The 19,204-nt window shown below is 49.7% G+C and overlaps 1 protein-coding gene across 3 annotated transcripts in view; it reads left to right on the top strand.

Moving 5' to 3' along the window:
* Nucleotides 1-690: 690 nt before the first annotated feature.
* The window catches only part of NKAIN4 (sodium/potassium transporting ATPase interacting 4), a 49,988-nt gene continuing 31,474 nt past the window's right edge, over nt 691-19,204 (top strand). For all 3 annotated transcript variants that reach the window (XR_005703303.1, XM_040080084.1, XM_040080082.1), the window contains exon 1: nt 691-838. Coding sequence is in view for 2 of the 3 variants with exons in the window: in XM_040080084.1 (XP_039936018.1) it covers nt 785-838 (54 nt within the window). In the remaining variant the exon portion in view is untranslated. The remainder of the gene's footprint in view (nt 839-19,204) is intronic.

Raw genomic sequence — 19,204 nt, 5'->3', positions numbered from 1 at the left:
ACAGGTGCAGGGTACAGCGAGCGGTGCGCACATGGTGCTCAGATAGAAGCAGGTTTTGGAAGTAGAGCAATGCTCTCCTACCCCGCTCTGCTCCCAGTCAGCAGGGATTCCTTCTCAAGCCTGGCTATCCTTTAAAATACCCACAAACGTGCATTTTAAAGAATCCCGTGTCTTACCACCCTTTAGGAGTTTGTCTTCCATGTGCACCCTCTTTGACAAATTTTATGGGGAAAAAACACTGCATTTTAGATTAGTTTGGGGCTTCAGGATGAACACGCCAGCACCTGCACGGGGAATCAGATGTGGAAAAAGGAGAGGAACTCCACAGACCGTGTGTCCTGCGCACACACCTGGCCAGCACAGCCCTCTGCCCCAGCACGGACCGCTCACTCCCGCGTCCGGCCAAGAGAAAAACGAGGGGCTGCCCTGTCCGGGGAACCGCAGCTGCCCCCGCCTCCCGGGGGAGGGCCGGGGCCGGGGCCGGAGCATCCCAGCGCGCCTGCGGGGGCCCGGGGGGCGCATCCCGGCGTCGGCGGCAGCCCCCGCCCCGCCAGCCCGCCCAGCCTGCGGGACGGCAGCGCCGCCGGAGCGTTGCCCTTTTAAGCCGTGGCCCCGCTCTCCTCCTCCCCGGCTCCCGGAGGGGCTCCGGCAGCCGGCGCCGAGCGAGCGACACCGAGCGACCTCCGCGCCCGCCTCGCTCCCCGCGGCCGCGGATCGGGCAGCGCGGAGCCCCGGGGCCGCGGCCACAGGGCTGCCCCTGGCCTGCCCCCGCCGCTCGGGGACCATGGGATGCTGCACCGGCCGCTGCACCCTCATCTTCCTCTGCACTTTGCAGCTGGTGAGTGGAGGAGCTCGGGATCGGGGGGAGCCGGCGGGGACCTGCGGGTTCGGCTCCCCGGGACGGGGCCGGGAACAAAAGCGCCTCGGTGCCCGCTGCCCCGGGCAGCGCTGCGCTCCTCCGCAACTTGGGCTCGGAGCGGCGAGGTGAGGGATGTCGGGCTGCGCTCCGGGAACGCTGTGCTGCGCCGGGAGGGGGGATTTCGCGGTGCTTAAAACTCAAAAAAAAAAGAACAAGGCGAAAATTTTAAAAAGAAAGTAGTTTTCAATTAATAAGTAGGTGCTTATAAAATACAACTGAAAAAAGAAGAAAATTACTCTGTGAGAGGAGTCCCGGCGGCTCGGTGGCGATGTTGCAAACCAAACTTCTTATGTGCCAAAACCCAGCGGTACCTTCAGCCTCTTTCGTGGAGAGGTCCTCTCGCATCCCACCCTGGCTGCCCACCTCCCACCCTGCTGGGGTTTGTGCTGGCTTGGACGGAATTATTTCAAACCTCCTCGGGGTGAAGTGCTTGGATACAATGTGCCTGTCAATACGCATATGTTTATGTAGGAATAAACTTCTCAGTGTGCGGAGAGTGCGGTCCCTGGTGGGCGCGGGTCGGTCGCTGCTGGGTGCGGGTTCCTGGTCCTTGTGACATCTGCATAGACCATAAACAAAGGTCTGGTTGTTCCCTGAGTGTCTGCGCATCCCGCCTGGATCCGGAGGGTCCCCTGCTTGTCAATAGCTAATGGGCTCCAGGGCTCCTCCAGCCTTAAAAAGGAAATGACAGCACCTTGGGTTTTAATTTCATTGAGTTCTCCCAAATTTGCTTTATTTTGGAGCGCTAGCAGCGCGCAGGAAAGGGCAGGCTTCCTGCAAAGTTCTTTTGAATAGTTTGCTGGTGCCAAGGGGTGAGTTTAGTTAAAACTCTTTTGTTTTGGAGTTGGGTGCTGTTGACAACGTTTCTTCTGCAAAGAGTCAGGGAGCAGACGCAGGACTGAAGGTGGGAGAGGAAAACTGGGAACCTGCTAGTTTTGAAATGGTACCCATCCGCTAAAATTGAAAGGGAAGAGGGTGGGAATGCACCCCTGTGAACCCAGACTAGCACGATCGGAAGATGAGTGCAGAGGATTTGACTCATGGTTAAACAAAATACAGAATAGAAGTGACGAGGTTTTCTTGCACAAAGCGTCTTGCTCAGCATATTTATGAGTGAGTTGAATGGCTGGGGAGTGTATTTAGTCTCCTGGATTATTTCTTTTGATTTTTCACCCGTGATCACACAAGAAAGAAGCTGCACCCCGTATTACATTAGAAATTGGCGTCTCAGTACTCACTGTCTCTTAAACCCATCACTATGTCATCCTGCTCTAAGCACACACTCACACACTGGGGAAAAAAAAAGGGGGGGAAATGAGAAAAAGAAAAAGCCATGAACTGCTGGTGCTGTTCTGATTTCTGACAAGCGTGGGAGTTTTCTTGTATCCAAGATACAGGGACAAAGAACCCCCAGCATTTTATTTTCCTTAAGACCCTCCTCCTTGAAGAAAAGAATCAGTTTGGCTCATTCTTAAGCAAGTTTGGATGCCTCAGCCGTAGCAATTTCCCATGGCACTTGCTGGGTGAATTGGTAGAGCTGGAAAAATGTGAACTATGGTGGGGGAATTTCTGGAGCTGTGCTCTGGTGGGGGTGAGGTCAGGAGATCCTGGCCAATTCCCAGCAAGAGCTTGGGTGAGGGTGAGATCCAGCATGGTGATTTTTTATTTACTTTATTATTTCATTAAGCAAACTTTTTAGATCGTCACATCACTTCCACATCCGCACGGCCAAGTGACGTGCAGGGCTCGCTGCTGCCCAGGGTGGGCTCTGCTAAGACAAAACACTGAAGCAATCAGGCCAAGATCATCAATAAATTATAGTGACGTGAACTTCCTTTGTTCCTCTCGTGTCTCTGCTCAGCTTCATTTGATACTTTGAACCCTGCCCAGCCTTCCCTGTTTGTTGCCAAGCTCTGTGTCTCCCATTGCCAAAGTCCCAGGGGTGAAATTCTGGCTCTTGCGTGGACGTTCTGCCTCTGACTGAAGTGGGGAGAGGATTTCGGTGCTGGGATCTCCCACTTCAGTTCCGCAGCACACCCCTGAGATCTGTTACATGTTCTAATGTCTGCTCCTCAAAGCTTCACGGGATTTTTTATATAAATGATGAATGGAAACATTAACAACCCCCCCCCCAAAAACTCGAATCAGGGATCTGACGTGCAATGCTTCATATAGATTGTTTTATTATTAGGAGCAAGAAGTTGAGTGAGCGTGCGGGGAAGTGTTTGCACACTGCAGTTTAAATGTTTCCACGGGAAGGATAAAAAAAAAAAAGGCAGAAAAACAAACAGATTCATCATTTGCAGTGTGTGCTCCCAAAGAAAAAGTTTGTGCTCCAGCTGGAGAGCAGAACAACGTGTGAATTGAAGGAGCTGCTACACAATGCGAATACCAACGAGCTCCTCAGCCCCCCACGGGCTGAGCCTTGTGGCACAGGGAGAGGAGGAGAGCGTTTGCATCTGCCTGAAGGAAATCAGGGCTGACTCCCCAGCGGTTTGCTAATCAAGGGGGGAGGGAAGGCTGTAGTTTGAATTAATAATTTGCCGCTTTCCAATTTTAGGTTATTGTTTCTTTGAAGCGTCCACGTTAGGCTCGGTGCTTTGCTGAGCGGTGCTGCGGGGAAGCTGCAAGAAGGTTCTGGCTCTCTCTCCCTCCGTCCTGGTGTGCATCCCTGTCCCTAATCCTTCCCTTTTTCCCGGTCCAGCCCTACCTCCAGCAGCAGTTTGGGTGAAAGTTGGCCCAGGTCAGAGCTACCCTGCAAAAGGGTTTATCTATTCCTCCATGGATGGAATAGAGGAGGACCATCAGCAAAGTGTTGGGGTGGTTTTCCAGGGTTTGGGAATCCTGAAGGGGTAGTCACGTCCCCATTCTCACTTTGCCCAAACACCTCTGCCATCCAGGAGCTGTTGTCACCTACAGCAGACCAGTCCTTCCTCATCCCTCCCAGCTTTTGGGCTGAAGCATTTTAAGAAACAAGAGCAAAGTTTAAATGAGCCATAGGCCTCCCCAGAAAAAAATAATGAGGTTCTCTGTCAGAGAACCTCTGTAGTGGGTTAAGAAATGCCCCTTGTAGGAATTGGGATTGAAAAAGTTTTGCCAAGGTCAGGATTTCCGAACCCGAGTGGAATGAAGCTGTCACACCCACCAGTGGGCTGGGTGGGTCCTGGTGAGGAGCCACAGACCAGGGCTGGGTCTCAGGCAGGGAGATATTAAATAATCATTGATTTGCTGCTTTCCTCTTGGCCACTGTGAGATTGCACCCAACTGGTGAATTTTCTGGAGCAGTAAGTGCCTGTGCACCGGAGGCACTATGTGAATTTATTTCCACTGAGCAGGGAAAAATTCCCTCGCTCCCTGTGCCCTGTCCCTATAAATCAAACAACTGTAGTTTCTTTACATTCTGTCCATGGATTGAGAGCTCAGATGCCAAGCAAAGCCTGGAGACAATTTTACAGATACATTATAAATCCCCCTAGAATAACAGCTTTTAATGGAAAAAGTGACTAATACTTCAAATGAGCCCAGAACAAGGCGCCCTGGGACAGGACTGCACATCAAGACTAACCAAAAGTAACTGTATACACTTATTTATTTGTTTGTTTGTTTATTTATTTCCTCATGTGCTCTTTCTGCCGCTCTCCTCTCTTAGTGATTCCTTTTTAATCTCTTACAGAAGAGGGTGACCAGTTCTGGAAGCTATTTGAAACCAGCATAGATCCTTATCTAACTACTCTCTTGAAGTGGTTGTATTGGTTTGATTGAGGTATAAAATGATGCAGAGCATGTGAGGAGTGAGGGCAGAAGGGAAGTGTGGCAGACTGGCAGTGGGATGCCACGGAAGGGCCAGATCTGGGCAAAAATGGACTGTGAGTTGAAATAGTTGGAATAGAGAGATTTTTTTACAAGGGCATGCAGTGATAGGACAAGGAGGAATGGCTTTAAATTGAAAGAGAGTAGGTTTAGATCAGATATTGGGAAGAAATTCTCCCCAGTGGGGGTGGTGAGGCCCAGGGAAGCTGTGGCTGCCCCATCCCTGGAAGTGTTCATGGCCAGGCTGGATGGAGCTTGGAGCAGCCTGGGCTAGTGGAAGGTGTCCCTGCCCGCGGCAGGGGGTTGGAATGACGTGATCTTTAAGGTCCCTTCCAGCCCAAACCGTTCTGTGGTCCCAGTTGTCTGACTGACCCATCAGCACAGGCTGCAAGGGGGAGGGGGCAGAGCATGTCCCCCTCCAGGGACAGGAGGATACAGCACTGCAGTGTCTGGGGACGTAGAAATGATTTGCTTGGCTTTCTCCTCTCCACCCCAGGGATCATTTGGGCCCGAGGCTGGGAGAGGAGAGCAGGGCTTGTCTCTCCCTCCTCTGCAGCTGCCTCTGGAGCCAGGGCAGAGCCAGGCTGCCCTGAGGGAGCTGTGAGCCTGCACAGCTGCCGTGTGGCTGAGCACAAAGCCTTGGGGGGAAGAGCAGGTGCAAGGGGAAGCACAGCATCCCTTTGCTCATCACGCTGCTCAGGACCCCTCCAAAATTACCTTGTGCTCTCCCAGCTGTTTATCTTCTCCATGGCTTCTGCTTAAATTCTAACCCCTCCAGGGAAAGGGCCATCTTTGGTGGATGTGCACAGCACCCAGCTCTGTGATGGCTCGAAACTATCCTGAAGTCCTTGAACAATATTCCAGGCTAAATAATAGCGTAAGACTAGAGACCACGTTTGACAGATGCTGTCTTCTCCATGTCTGTTCCAGACAAAGGAAAATTAAAGCTGTGCCAATAATAGAGCTCGTCAGCATTTTCCACTGAAGCTGACTTTCAGTAGAAACCTGGGGATTTGACTAAATGAATATTTTCGTGAGAAGTATCTGCTTTCCATAGACAATCCTGACTTTTTCTCCCGAGTTTTGGCCAGAATATTTTGGCAAAAAGTCAAAAATGTACTGGCAAATGTTTGCTGTGCTGGCAAACATTTTTGATTTTGGAGTGGTGGAGCTTTCCTTACAAAAAGTTGAATTTTCGCATGAGATTTTTCTTTTCTTCCCCCGTTTTTCCTGAGCAGCTGGAGCCAGTGCACTGCAGCACGCGGGAAGAAGAAGGGAGGAGCAGTTTGGGGTCTGTGTTTCAGACGTGCCCAGGTCTCCTGGCTCCCCACATCCGCCTTTCCTATGCTGGTGCTGGAGATTGCAGATGACTCACAGGAACTGTGTCCTCTAACCAAACCCACTCAGACCAGGAATGAAATTTGGCCAAAGCCAAGCCAAAAAAGCAGCTGAGGGCAGGGCGGTGTTGAAGTCAACTCTCCTTGGAGAACTGGGGTTTTATTTCGGCTGACACCGTGTCTTTGTTGACCACTCTGATTGTTCCCAGTCACTCTCTCCTCTTTTGGCTTCCCCTTTTCCTCTCAGCAGAAGAGGAGGAGCTGGTTTTCCCCGATGGGGACCCTCTCCCTCTGGCTGGTGTGGGGTTAAGGGAGCTGACGTTGCTCCATTGTGTGCTAATAATATATGGAAACTCGGATCATTTTGGCTGGGGTGCAAAGTGGAGCTCTTCCAAGAATCCGCTCCAGGGGCCCTCAAGTATGAACTCTTGGAGAACAAACTGGATAACAAAGGCCAGATTGTGATCTCTTTTCCTCCAGGAAAACCCTGGACTAGCCCATTGCTTTCTGAGCACTTAAGAAAATGCATATTATCCAGTGAGCAGCAAGTGCCCCAGCTGTAGCATTGCCTTTCCCATTAACAAAACGCTGGGTCTGAGGTCAGTAGAACTGAACCTTCCTTTCTGGTTAAAACCCCTCCCAAAACCAGTGATAATTTGTGATTTCATGTTCCCTTTGCCCCCACTCCTCCTGCAGTAGATGTGATGAGCACACACAAATGCACAGGTTGTGTCTCAATGTTTCAGTTTGGTAGAAAGAGGGTTTTCAACCAAGTGGAAACTTTTGTCTCAGAAGCAGCACATTCTTCACCCCTTTCCTGTCTAAAGAACACGAGGAGGGGAAAAATTACATTTCTGGACAAAAAAGGAAGAAAATACCTTGGCATTTAGCAATGGATGTTGAAAATTATGGGGGTGTTTATTGTGCCAAACCCCAAATATTTCAAACCTTTACAGAAGCTTGAAAACACTTCTAAAAAAAATTGAAAAGTCTCTCTAAAGAAGTTGGATTGTTGTTGTTTTTTTCATTGGGGTTGTGCCCCCTGGATGTTCTCACCTTTCAAGTATCTCTGACATCATCATGTCTCCTCCAAACCCAGATCATGGTGGGGTTTAAGGAGAAAAATCCTGAAAGGGAAAGCACAGGTTTGGGTGTTGCTCAGGGTGGTGCTTTGCTGCAGTGACTCATCTGCTCACAGTGGTTTGGGATATTTTTGTTGCAGAAGGAAACTCAATGAATAAACACCCTGTGGAAATTGGAATCTGAGAAATTTTGTAATCATTCCAGAGTCATAATATTACCTTAAAGTTCATGAGATTTCAGACTATGAATAAACAACTTCTGCTTCATTTGCTTATTGATCTTTGGTAAGAGTAAGAATCTTATTTTGCCTTCTCCTTGCCAGGGATAATAGGGATTACATAAGTATGGATTAACAGGAGTAAAAAATCGAGACTCAGTAGTAGTAAAGTAATAATGAGAGAGTAAGTGGTAATAATAGGGAGGAGAAAAACTGAAATGATTGAAATGCCTGGCAGAAATCTCTGAGATGATGTTTCAGCAGAGTTGCTGCTTCTCACCAGCACGTCAGAATTGTGTCTCACCTTGAGCACAGAAAAGTCAATGGTGGTGTTGCTCTGGCTCCTCCTGCCTTAGCCAAGCCCTGGCCCCACCTCTGAGAGTCCTTGTGAAGAGCAGAAGTTTTATTTTGCTCTGTGTTCTGAGGCTTCACAGACTATGGAGGAGCGAGCAGCAGATCTCTGCTGGGGCAAGATCAATATCCCCTCCCTTGACTTTGCTGTAGCTCATTAACATCAAATGTCTTTTCCAAGGGGTGCTTTTTGCTTTATTTTCGACAAGGACTTAATTGCCATTTTCCTGGTGTCTGTGGCTCGTTCTTACACAGCTGCTTTTGTGTCAGAACGTTGGACACAAATACGCTGTTTATCAGGGAAGCGCACATCCCAGATTTTCTCTCAAAGGTGAGAATTCATGGAAATCAGGAGCGCAGCTTTTCTGATCCCCTTTCCCCCATCGTCCATCAGGTGCTGCTTGGGTGATTCCAGGTTTAGTAATTGAGATGTCAGATTCCCTGACACCTTTGGGCTGAAAGGATGATGGTGACCTCAGCTGCCATCTGCCTGGGCCTAATGGAAATATACTGTGGGAATTGAGGCATCAGCTTGTCTTCATCACCTGCTCGAGGCGGGCAGACGTCAGGACTGGCTGTGCCAGCTTCCTTTGCCACCTCTCAGCGGCTGGCCAGCCCTGCAGGCCGCTTCCCACCTGCTCCCCAGGCTCTCTCTGGCCAGCAAAAGATCTGCTTTCTTCCCTCTTCCCCTTTTTTTTTTTTTTTTTTCACCCTCCATTTTTTCCCTCCAATGCTCAAAACTCAAGAAAACCAGGATCCTCGTCGTGTTCCTTTGTACCAGTGGAGCAAGCACACAGGTGTGTGCCCAGCCCTGATGGTCAGGAGGGTGGGAGCACAGGCTGCCCCCTGTTTCAGCAGCAGAGCCATCCCAGTGCCCAGCAGTGGGGCGGGAGGGCTGGATGTGCTGTGCTCTGTCATTGAGCCATCCCTGTGACCTGGGACATCACTGACCTGAGGTGAGAATGCTACAGGACACACTCTGTCCTTCCTTGGTGAGCACTTGGCCAGCTGGTCTCAGAGGAAAGAACAAGAATTGAGCAGTACTGAGGATGGCTCAGTTTCATTTCTCCAGAGGTCCTAAGACCTTATAAAAAATGGATGCAGGTGCTCAGACGAATACACAGATAGAGCAAATATACAAAACCTGGGAAGATGCCTCCTGTGACACCTCTCAGGGGAACAGGGACCTGTCTTGTATCTGTGGTGACCCTGACAACGGCCTTGGACCCTTTATAGCATTTAGTGCTGATTTACATTTTCCAAATGCCGTTCCCTGGGGATAGTTCATCTGTGAGCACCATTTCATCTGAACAGGAAGGTGAGATAGAGGACACTAAAGAAGGGGATGGATCATTTTATTACCCACACACAACTTATAAAATATTGAGTGTAGCCTTGCATGGTGTGCTCTGAGTGCTGTGGTCATCCATCACAGATAAACCCACAATTAACAGTTTGTCACTGTTTATCTTCAGCTCCACCTGAACATTACCTCTGTAGTAACCAGAGTTCAATCTCAGTACCAGCATAGTTGACCTACCTGGAGATCAGGAGGAATCTTAAATCCTGGCCTTATTTAGGTTTGTTCATATTTAGGAAATTTGGGTGTTATTCTACAGCACTACAACAAGAGCATTGCCCTGCATGTTAGAAATGGCTTCTCTGAGTTGAGAGTACACTGGGTTCTACTCTAAAGGTCTCCAAGCTAAATTCTTCCCTACCTGAAGCTCAGCAGATGGATGGTGTTTTTGTGGAGGGAACGTGGCAGGGTTTTGCTTAATGTGTCTGCTATGGTCCAGATACTTGGGAGAGGGTAACTCCATGCTGTGGGGCTTGGGAGCAACCTTTCCTTCTTTGGGAGGTGCTGGATCATTGATACTCCTTTATGAACTCCCACTTTGGTGGAGGCACCATATCCAAATGCTCCTTGAACCAGGATGGACTCATAGGCACTTAAAAACAACCCCAACATTTTCCTGCTTCCCTGAGAAAGAATTACTGAGTGAAGCTGGTTAGAGGAAAAACTCCTCTTGAATCAAAGACCCACCTCAGCAGGACAATAAAGAGCTGGCCTGGCCTGGCTGTCTTGGACCTTCATTTAAGGTCATTCATTTCAAGAGACCTTGGAAGTGGCACAGACCAGAGATAAGCGATTGCCAGCTCACAGATTCACAGAGATAAGGACCAACCCCATGGGCTGATGAACCTCATAGAGAATGACCAAGATCTAAATCCTGAGTCTTGGGCAGAGTCCCAGAACCTGCCCAGAACCCAAAACACCTCTGAGGTTCTGGGCCAAACACCTGCTGTTCAACTGCCGCACAAAACATCTCCCGCGGCTGATCCCTGGAGGGCTCTGAAGGGAACATCCAGATCTCTGCCCACATTGGAGGACTGTGCATTTAGATAACTTGCATGAATATCTGAACTACTGGTTGCTTAGCCAACACAAAGCCAGCTCCCAACTCCCCATGGCTGCTGGTAATCCGCTAGCAGATTTCCATGTGGGAGATGGGAACGGGCTCTGACAGGCTGCCGGCACCCCTGGCTGCAGCAGACAACACTCTTCTTGTGATATCATTGTGGGAAAGGCAACACACCTGCTTGTATTGTGGATGTACGAAATTAGGGGAGAAATCTGATTATCCTAATTAGTCAGAAATGCTAAATATGTGCAGAATACCGTTTGGCTAATTAGCCTGGGAGAGTGCTGGCTGTTCAGCAGGGAGCAGAGTGGGTGCTGGGAGGAGTGTGATGGGAGTTCACAGGCTGTTTTGTGCCCTTTGCTGTCTGAGCATGTGGAGAAAAGTGAGCTTGGATGCTTGGAGATGTGATTGCCAACCTTAAAACAAATTAAAAAGCTGGGAAAGTGCATTTTTTTTTTTTCAGATGTCTGACACTTTTTACCACTGTGGGTCTCCAAGTTTCCCATCTCATTATTTTGAGCAGAGACATCCAAGGGAAGGATGAATTTGCCTTACTGCAAACAGCTGGTGAGAGCCCCTGCACAGCACCTTCTCAGAGGGATCTCTTCTACTCCTTGTCCTGCCTTGTGCTGACACAGGCACAGCCTCAAATGCTCCTGAGGAGGTCATGATGTAGCTGGTTCTCTGAATGGTGCTGCTTCGTTTGCATTTAATCAGCTCATCTGCACCACTGAGGGGGTCTTGTGGCCCCTAATCTGGTCTGAGGGGTTCTTGTGGCCCCAAGTGCACCCTGCTTTTCCCAGAGGCACAGAGCAAGTCAGGCAGATGCCAAGAAGGATGGGCAGTGGTTCATGCTTAGATCCCAAGGTATTGATCCCCACATATCCAGATCCAGAGAGCCAGACTGGTTCCTCTGACTGTGTGCTGGACATAGATCCACCAAGGAAACCCTGAGGCTGTTTGGGAGGGCTGCAGGGAGGCTGGGACAGGTGATGTGCACAGCTGGGTGTGTCCTACAGCCAACGCAGCTCTGCCATCAGCCAGGGCCAAACCCCAAATATTCTGGGTGTGATCAGTGCCCAAAACTCTCGTCCACCCACCTCTCCTTGTAGCTGTGCTTCCCCATGCCTTTAAATAACCCTGCCTGGCTTTTACTCCTGACCTAGCAGAGATGAATGTTCACCTCAAGCTTTTCTGGACAGGTTCCCCTTCCTGCTCCTGCGAGCTCGGGGTCAGTCCTGCAGTCAGTCCGGCACAGCATTAGCTGGGCACTTCACTGGGAGAAGCTACAAAACATTTGGGCCTCCAAGGCTGAAACTGAGACAGTTTAAAGCTGAGTTGTGTGACAGGGAAAAAGAATAGATAGGGTGATAGAAAAACTCTGCCATGGCTTCAGACAATAAAGACTGTGTCTCCCTTGTGATGAATAATGGCTCTTTGTTTTATTCCTTAGATGACAGGGCTGTTAAAACTGCTGAGAACTATCCCGGTGCTAAATATATGGGTGTGCAATAAAGGCTCTGCAATCCATGAACTGAGGCTGAATGGGTACTTGAGTGAATCATTTCAAGTACGATGGATTTCTGGAGCAGCTCACAGTGACAGGAGGTGGCGGGGCAGTCTCCTGGAGGATGCTTTCCTTGCATGAGGCATATCCCACCAACTTTTTCATGGCACCAACTTTTTTTTCTTCATCAAGCCTTTCTTGGCCATGTTAAATTCCCCACTCCCAGTTTTGGCCACTAACCTCTAAACAAAGGGCATTTCAGATGGAGCTTTAGGGTTTAGTGCTGAGACACTGTCCAGATTTGGTATCAGAAATCCCAGAATCCCAATCCTGGCACACTCAGTGAAGCAGTAAACCCCAGGTTCAGCTGTAGGCCAGGGCTGGGAGCTCAGTAGAACCCATCAGAAGGAAAATGCTGCATCTTCCTGCTGCAGTGTCACCAGGCTGGGGGAAGAGGCGATGCACAGACGTTGTTGTCCCTGCCTGGAGTTGCCTACGAGTCCTGCCAGATTAAATTTCCTTGAAGTTACTTAATGCAACAGCAAGGATTTGAATTTCCATAATGTGGATTAGCACTTTTCTATTTTAGCTAATCCTTGCAGTCAGACCCACAAGCAAGAAGATCAGAGGACTTGGGGGGGGGAATAAACGGCCAGGAAGTTTGGAGTAGGAGCAAACCAAAGATGCCGTTGTTCCAGGGATGAGGAATCATCTCCCACTTCCAAGGAGAGGTGTGGATGAAGCTTTGGTGCCACAAGCTGATAGAGGAGAAGCCATTGTCCCTTTCCATGGCTGAGGGAGACACAAGAGTCTGTGGGGGCCCCATGGGTGAGCTGCTGCTTGGGGCTCAGCCCCCACAGGGTCACCAAACACTTGCCCTGTGGAGACACGATCACAAAGATTTGCTGCAAGTGAACTTTGCTCTCCAGAGCTGCCAGAGTGGCACCTATTGACCAGCCTCTATTTTCAAAAGGAGAGGAAAGTGGAAAAAGAGAAGGAAAAGAGAAATTCAGCTTTGCTGTTGAATAAACCATGAGCCATTGAGGAGCTGCGAGTCTGCAGCAGGGGAGGGGCAGGGGCAGTGCAGAAATAAGGGGACAAAAATGTCATGCAAAAAATGAAGGGCAGGAGGGGCCTGGCTATTGTGTGACACTCCTGGAAACCTGGAGTGTTGGTTGGTGGGAGGCCAAAAGATGAATACAATGAAAGAGAGACACTCGAGTGGACTGAAAATGCAAACAAATTGGGTAGCACAAGAGAGGAGGTAAACTATGCTCATAAAATAAACAATGGCTGAGTGACACCGGGTAAACAGTTACATATAATAACACCACTGTTTGTCCCAGCCACCCTAATTGGGAGGCTGGGCAGCATCCGATGAAAACTCTGCGTTGCACATTTTCCCCTTCTAATGAGGAGGATTTTTCCCTCCCCCCTGGAAGCCTCCTCCCCTCAGCCCCATTTAGCAGCGAACTGAAAGGCCTGGTTTCATTCCACTTTCCCACAGCAAACTCATCCTGGCAGGAACTGCATTAAGGAGAACAAGTAGAAAATGATAATAAATTGAGGAGTTGCTCTTATTTCACCTTGTGACAAATCTATCCAGTGGGTGACTCAGGGAGGGCGATAAGAGCATGGACTGGGCTGCTGCTTTCCTTTTGGTGCTTGGTCATGTGGAAAATAACCCCATTCTAGCCCTCACTCAAAAGGGCTTTCCTTTAAAAATAACGCTTTTTAAAAGGCACTGAATCCCTCTTTACCCTGCTGGAAAGCCAGCAGCTCAAAGTGAACGTCAGGGCTCTCATTTCATCATCCACTTGGGCCGAGGAGCAAGAACAAAGGGCATGCAGCACCAAAAGTGAGGTGGTCAATGCTGTCAGTGCCAGTGGGAGGATTTGGTAGACCTTAGCGGGTTTCCAGCCTGGTTCTGTATTGCTGATGGCTCCCTGATGAGACTCTTTGGTTTTGCTGAGCTCCTCTCAAGTACAGCAGGAAACCCAGCGGTGCAGGGGACAGCGGGCATGAGGAAACCACAGTGCCTTCCCCCACAGCCACTCTCACGTTGTGAATCCCAGAAAATCTACCCTGGAGCCCTGATTCCCAGCACTCAGGCTGTGTTTTGCAGCAGAGCTGTGCTCTCACCCTTCCATGACCGCCCAGAGCAGATTGCAGCTCCTGGACTACTCCCTCACCCACGGAAGAGGGGGGCACATCTTCAGCCTCAAATCGTGCCTAAACCTTTGGCCACCTCCCTCTTTAGATATGTACTCGATGGATCTGTTTGAGCACTTTGTGTGTTTCTGTGTCCTTGCTTCTGTTTGAGGAAAATAGAGCTGGGGTTCTGCTCTGCAGCCTGCGCTGCTCGTGGGGAGGTAGAGCTGAGGAAGAAACCCAGGGGGTGGCTCAGCCTTCCTCACCTCTGAGGGACCATGCTGAGGGTGCTGGTGACTCCTGAGGTGTGGGTGACAGCTCAGAACTCATCTTGGATCACATAAAATTGTCTCTGCCTCCTGAAATGGCTGGAAAACTGGGATATCTCTAGTTTACATGCCTTGAGGGAGGCAGGGAAAGCCAGGGTTTTTACCTGTAATTGCTAAGGTAACTAATCAATTGCTTAAGTAGGACTGATTTTCTTCCAGAGAAGCAATCAGATGATGAAGATCAATAGTGATTGATTCATTTTCTATCCACTTATTAGAAGGAAGTTCTTTTTGGGGATTGTGGTTATTGGAAAATTCCTGCAATACCCCGAAAGCCTCTGACAGCCCCTGTTTTGGACAAAATCGTTGTTTTCCTGTTTGTTCCAATTTAAAACTCTTCCTGTCAGAAGCATTTTACTGGAACCAGAAGCTGAACTGCTAAATGTTTTTCTTGTCCAAAACACTATTTTCTTCCCAGTTCTTTTTCATTTCATGCTCTGATGACAGGCCTGGAAATTCGCTGGTACATTCATTAGGGGAGGGTTGGTCAGTAGTTTTTCACTGATATCTATATTTCATCTGAAAAAAATGGCTACACGTGTTTTCAACTATAATTTTTCATTTTGTCTTTTTCTGTTTTAACTGGTATAAACACATTTTTGCATTTTGGTTGTTGGGGTTTTTTTTGGGTTTTTTGGTTTTTTTTTTTTGGGCAAAGCACAGACATCAGTGTTACTGGTGATGATTAAACCCCAGCTGTCACAGTGTGGGTCGCTTTATATGATGATAGCGTGGATGAAATGCAAACAAACCACTTGGCCTGTCTGCAGCCCAGCTCCTAAAATACCTCCAGCCTCTCATCTGGGGGATGATGATGGGAGCAGAGAGAGTTCACCTCTCTGTGCTGAGAATGTGACAGTGAGGGGAAGGGTGAGGGCTTAGGCTTGGTGCTGCTGTCATTATGGGAAGTTCCCAAGCCTCCTCTTTTTGCCCCCACGGGCAGGTGGGTATCTAAAAACCCACGGCGGCACTGAGATGCTGTTAGTGCTGAGGCAGGATTATTGGTGTGGGATGTTACAGGAGCTTTTTACAAACAGGACCCGAGTTTGCAGCAATCCTCTGTGTAAAACGAGGTGGTTGTTCCTAATTTCACTGGCTAGATGGGAAGACAGACAGTCCCCAGCTGCGCTTGAGGGCTTGGTGTGAGGAGCAGGAGCTGCTGCCCGTGGCATTACAGGGGGCAAAAGGCATCATAAGGAGCTGCTGGCAGGTGGAAAGGGAAAGCTGCAAAATAATGGGAACTGCACCCTTTTGGCTTCAGTTCTCTGTTCCTAACACTCCCGAATTGACAGCCAGGTGCTAAGAGCACTTCTCTGTGTCCTGGTGGGGTGAGAAAGCCTTGCTGTATGAAAAGAAGGGTCCATTTGTACAGTAATTGCCACGGAAGTCTCCGGGTGACGGTGCTGTGTCCCCTCCTGCTTCAGGCTGATTAGGATGAGCTTTCCTTCCAGGAGCAAAGCTGCAGCAAGGCCGTGGCAGATCCCAATTTCCTGGATTATTAATAATAACAATACCACCTCCTCCGTCTCCCCTATTTCTCACCCACCCTGCGCTTCCCTTTTAATGAATTCTCCTCCCTGGCTGTAGACTCTGCAGTGACACCAGCCTGATTTGTAATGTAAATAGGCAGCCCAGTGTAAAGGCGACCTGCAAGAGCACCGCAGGGCTCTAATTATAATTTTCATTAAATTCCTTCTGTTTACGAATATCCGAGCAATCTGGCATTGCAGCAGGAGCAAGAGGAAATTAAAGCAACGCTACCACTTAGCTCCAGTGTCAGGGGCCCAGCTGTCGAGCAGAGACTGAAGCAAGGCTCCTACAGACGAAGTTTTGAAGAGTTATTTCAGCTTTGGCATCCCTCCTCTCCCGAGCTTTTACCCCGGTTGCAGGGCTTGCGTGTTTTTCCTTCCGAGGATCTGGCTGGTGCAAGTGTTTCACACGTGATGAATTTGTGACCTAATTAAGGGGATCAGCTGCTGGAGCTCCCAGTGCCATGTGCGGGAAGGAGCTGGGGGGAGCGGGCACCGAGCAGGGTGGGAGCTGTGGGTGCAGGAGGGGGACAGAGCAGGGAGCTGCGGCTCACAAGGCCCTGGAGGGCTCCTACAGAAGTCCAGCAGCACAGGGACCATCTGCCCCATGTGCTGGAGCATCCTGTGGAGCGAGGGCTGCTGTGACACAGACCAGCGCAGAGAGTGGGGCTTTGCTGGCTGTGCTCCATGGCCATCAAAAATCTCTCACCCTCATCTTCTGCTGGATGAGAAAAAGGGCTTCAGGTGGCTTTCTGCAGGTGCTTTGCCTTCAGAGAGGCATTTTTGTCACTCAGGCCACAGCTGACCCTTCCTGAAGATGAGGTGCTGCAGGTGCCAGCCATGAATTAGACTGGCAGGGGACACCAGTGAGTATTTTTGTTCATAAAGCCAAAAGCAGGGGGTGGTCTCTGCGTCACTTGGTCACAGCGAGTCTTTCCTGGGCTGTGTGTGGACAGGACAGAGGGAAAACTGAGCTTGGCTTTTTGAGCCTGAAGCAAGAATTACTGCTCCCCTGGGGAAACTGCCAGTGGTATATTTACAGCCACAATTCAGCTTTGGGGTAAACAGCAGTGAAATAAAATTGCAGTTTGCAGTAAGTGCCTATAAAATAGCAAAGAGAGAAAGAATTTTTTTTTCCAAACTGGGTGAGTCCAGCTGGTGTCTCATGGGCTTTATACACAATGAGAGTTTTGGCCAGACCCCTGAATAATTTAAAGTCTTTCTAGTACACTTGAGAGTTCATGGGATCTCTGAGCTCCTCTCACTCTGCTGCTCCCACAGCCAGGAGACTCCAGAGGGCTGCATCAGGAGAAGACAGGCTGGGCAGTGCTGGCCCAAGCAGTGCTTCAGGGCAGCCTTGTGCCTTCTGTGCCAGCCCTGTCGATGGTTTCCCTGCTCTGTTAGCTAAGCAGATGATGCCCAGGATAGCAGGTCAAAAGGATATAGGTTATATTCCCTGAACACAACAACCCCTTGGCTAATTTTCAAGTATTTCCACTTTTTTCCCTGCATCCCTTTCATGGGAACAAGCCCAAACTTCAGACAGCCCTCATGGCTGAGCACAGGCAGGGATCACACAGTACAAAGCCCTGTTGGTAGGGAATAAATCTCTCTATTAGAAAATTAAATTCCTGCTGATCTGCAGCACTGCTCTGCCTCACAGCCTTTGCAGTGTTTAGATGGGTTCATAACTGGTGCAGATCTCCAGAGGGAAATGGCTGCTGAGTTAATGGCACACGTTTATTATGTATTATTTCATGCGACGGGGAAATTCGTGCTCCTGGTGGGAGAAGCTTCCCCCAGAGCTGAAGCTGTTCAGGATGCTGTTTGGGGGAGCAGCTGGGATGTTTGCCCAGGATCAGCAGCATGAGGTGTGATAAGATACCTCAGCAAGTTCTTCAACAGGTGAGGGAAAGCCAGGAGTGTGGAGCCCGAGCCTGGGCATTGGGGTGATGAAAATGTCAGGCACTTGTTGGAGGAGCTCCCTGGGTTTTATGTCTGTCGCAAATGCAGTCACATCCCCTTCACCCCAGTGCCTCCTCCCTCTGTCCCAAAGCTGGAGACTCAAAACTGAACCACGAAACTGAGGGAAGAGAAAAACATTGGGAGGGTGCTTAGGGGAGAACACTGTGGGCACCACAGAATAATTTAATTATGTTTGGGAAACTTAGGTTGGAGTTGCAAATAAAACAAGTTTGTCATTCCTGTCAGAGTGCTTTTCTGCCTGGATCACAAAGGCACCTGCTTATTAATTTAGCCTGATTGCTGCTCTCAGCAATCAGCAATCACAGCAGTGTGCAGAGCTGAGGTGCCATCAGGAGACACAGGCAGGAGCACAGGGAGCACAGCAGCTCCATATCCAATGCTGCCTGCATCCCTGGGCTCTGAGCCACAAGGGGAGATGGGATCCATCAAAAAACCAAACAGACCAGAGGCTGTGAGGGGTACACAGCACAATCCTCATCAGAAATGTGACTGGTCCTGATTTGGGAGAAGTTTATGCAATGCAGAGCAATAATTTTCCTGAAGCATTCCTCCTAGGCAGCAGTCTTTTTCCCAGGCACCATTCAGAACCTCGGTTAATTCACTGTCCTGCTGACCACCCTGCTGAAAGGCTGTGGATCAGGAGAGAGCACCTGTAGCTCTGCCATGTGGCAGGGACCACGGCTGTGGTGTCTTGCTAGAAAAAGTACTGCCAGCTCCTGATGTTTTGCCAGTTCCGTGGCACAGTCCAACACTTGGAGTAAAAAGGCTTAAGAGGTTTGCTTGGATGTGTGCCTCAAATAGTTCCAGGGCAGGTTTAGAGTGGCTATGAGGAACAATTTCTTCCCCAGAAGGGTTGTCAAGCATTGGAACAAGCTGCCCAGGGCAGCATTGGAGTCACTGTTCGTGAGGGGATTTAAAAGGTGTTCCACTGTGGCACATGGTGTATTGATGGGCTTGGAGGTGCTGAGGGAACACTTGGACACAGTGATCTTAGAAGGCTTCTCCAGCCTAAAGGATTCCATGATTCTGTGAATTGTTGTGCATGGCCCATGTCTTGAGCTGAGCAGAGTTAAGATGTACTCAGGAAAGCTCAGTCCCAGAGCCTCAGCTCCAGACACAAACAGCTTTCTGCACTCTCAGTGCCAGTCTCTTCCTTATGTTCAGCAGGACTGTGCCTTCCCTGGAATGCTAAGCAGCACTTGGACATGTGGGACTGAATAATGGCATCTCTTTGCAGCTCAGATGTTTCTGGGAGGCTTTGGCAGCAGAAAGCTCAGGGCTCAAGGTCACAGCAGTGGCACTCCGGAGAGCATCACTGCCCACGCACAGAATGAGGCTGGGAGGGGAGAACTCAGAGCTCGGAGGTGCCAGGCCAGGGGGAGTGAGGAGGTGAGGGCTCAGCACTGGGATGTTTAACCCCAGGATGCTCCAGGTTTCAGCAGGGCAGTTCTGATGAACACAGGGAGCGGGTTACACCTGCCCAGGCTCTGCACAGGGTGGTTCTGGGCTGGGAGAAGTCCTGATCCTTGGATGTGGCACGAGGCAGCCTGAGAGTTGTG

This window comes from Hirundo rustica, chromosome 16 (assembly GCF_015227805.2).
Source record: "Hirundo rustica isolate bHirRus1 chromosome 16, bHirRus1.pri.v3, whole genome shotgun sequence".
Taxonomy (NCBI): Eukaryota; Metazoa; Chordata; class Aves; order Passeriformes; family Hirundinidae; genus Hirundo; species Hirundo rustica.
Note: the sequence above shows the minus strand (reverse complement) of the source record. Positions and strands in the feature narration are given on the sequence as shown.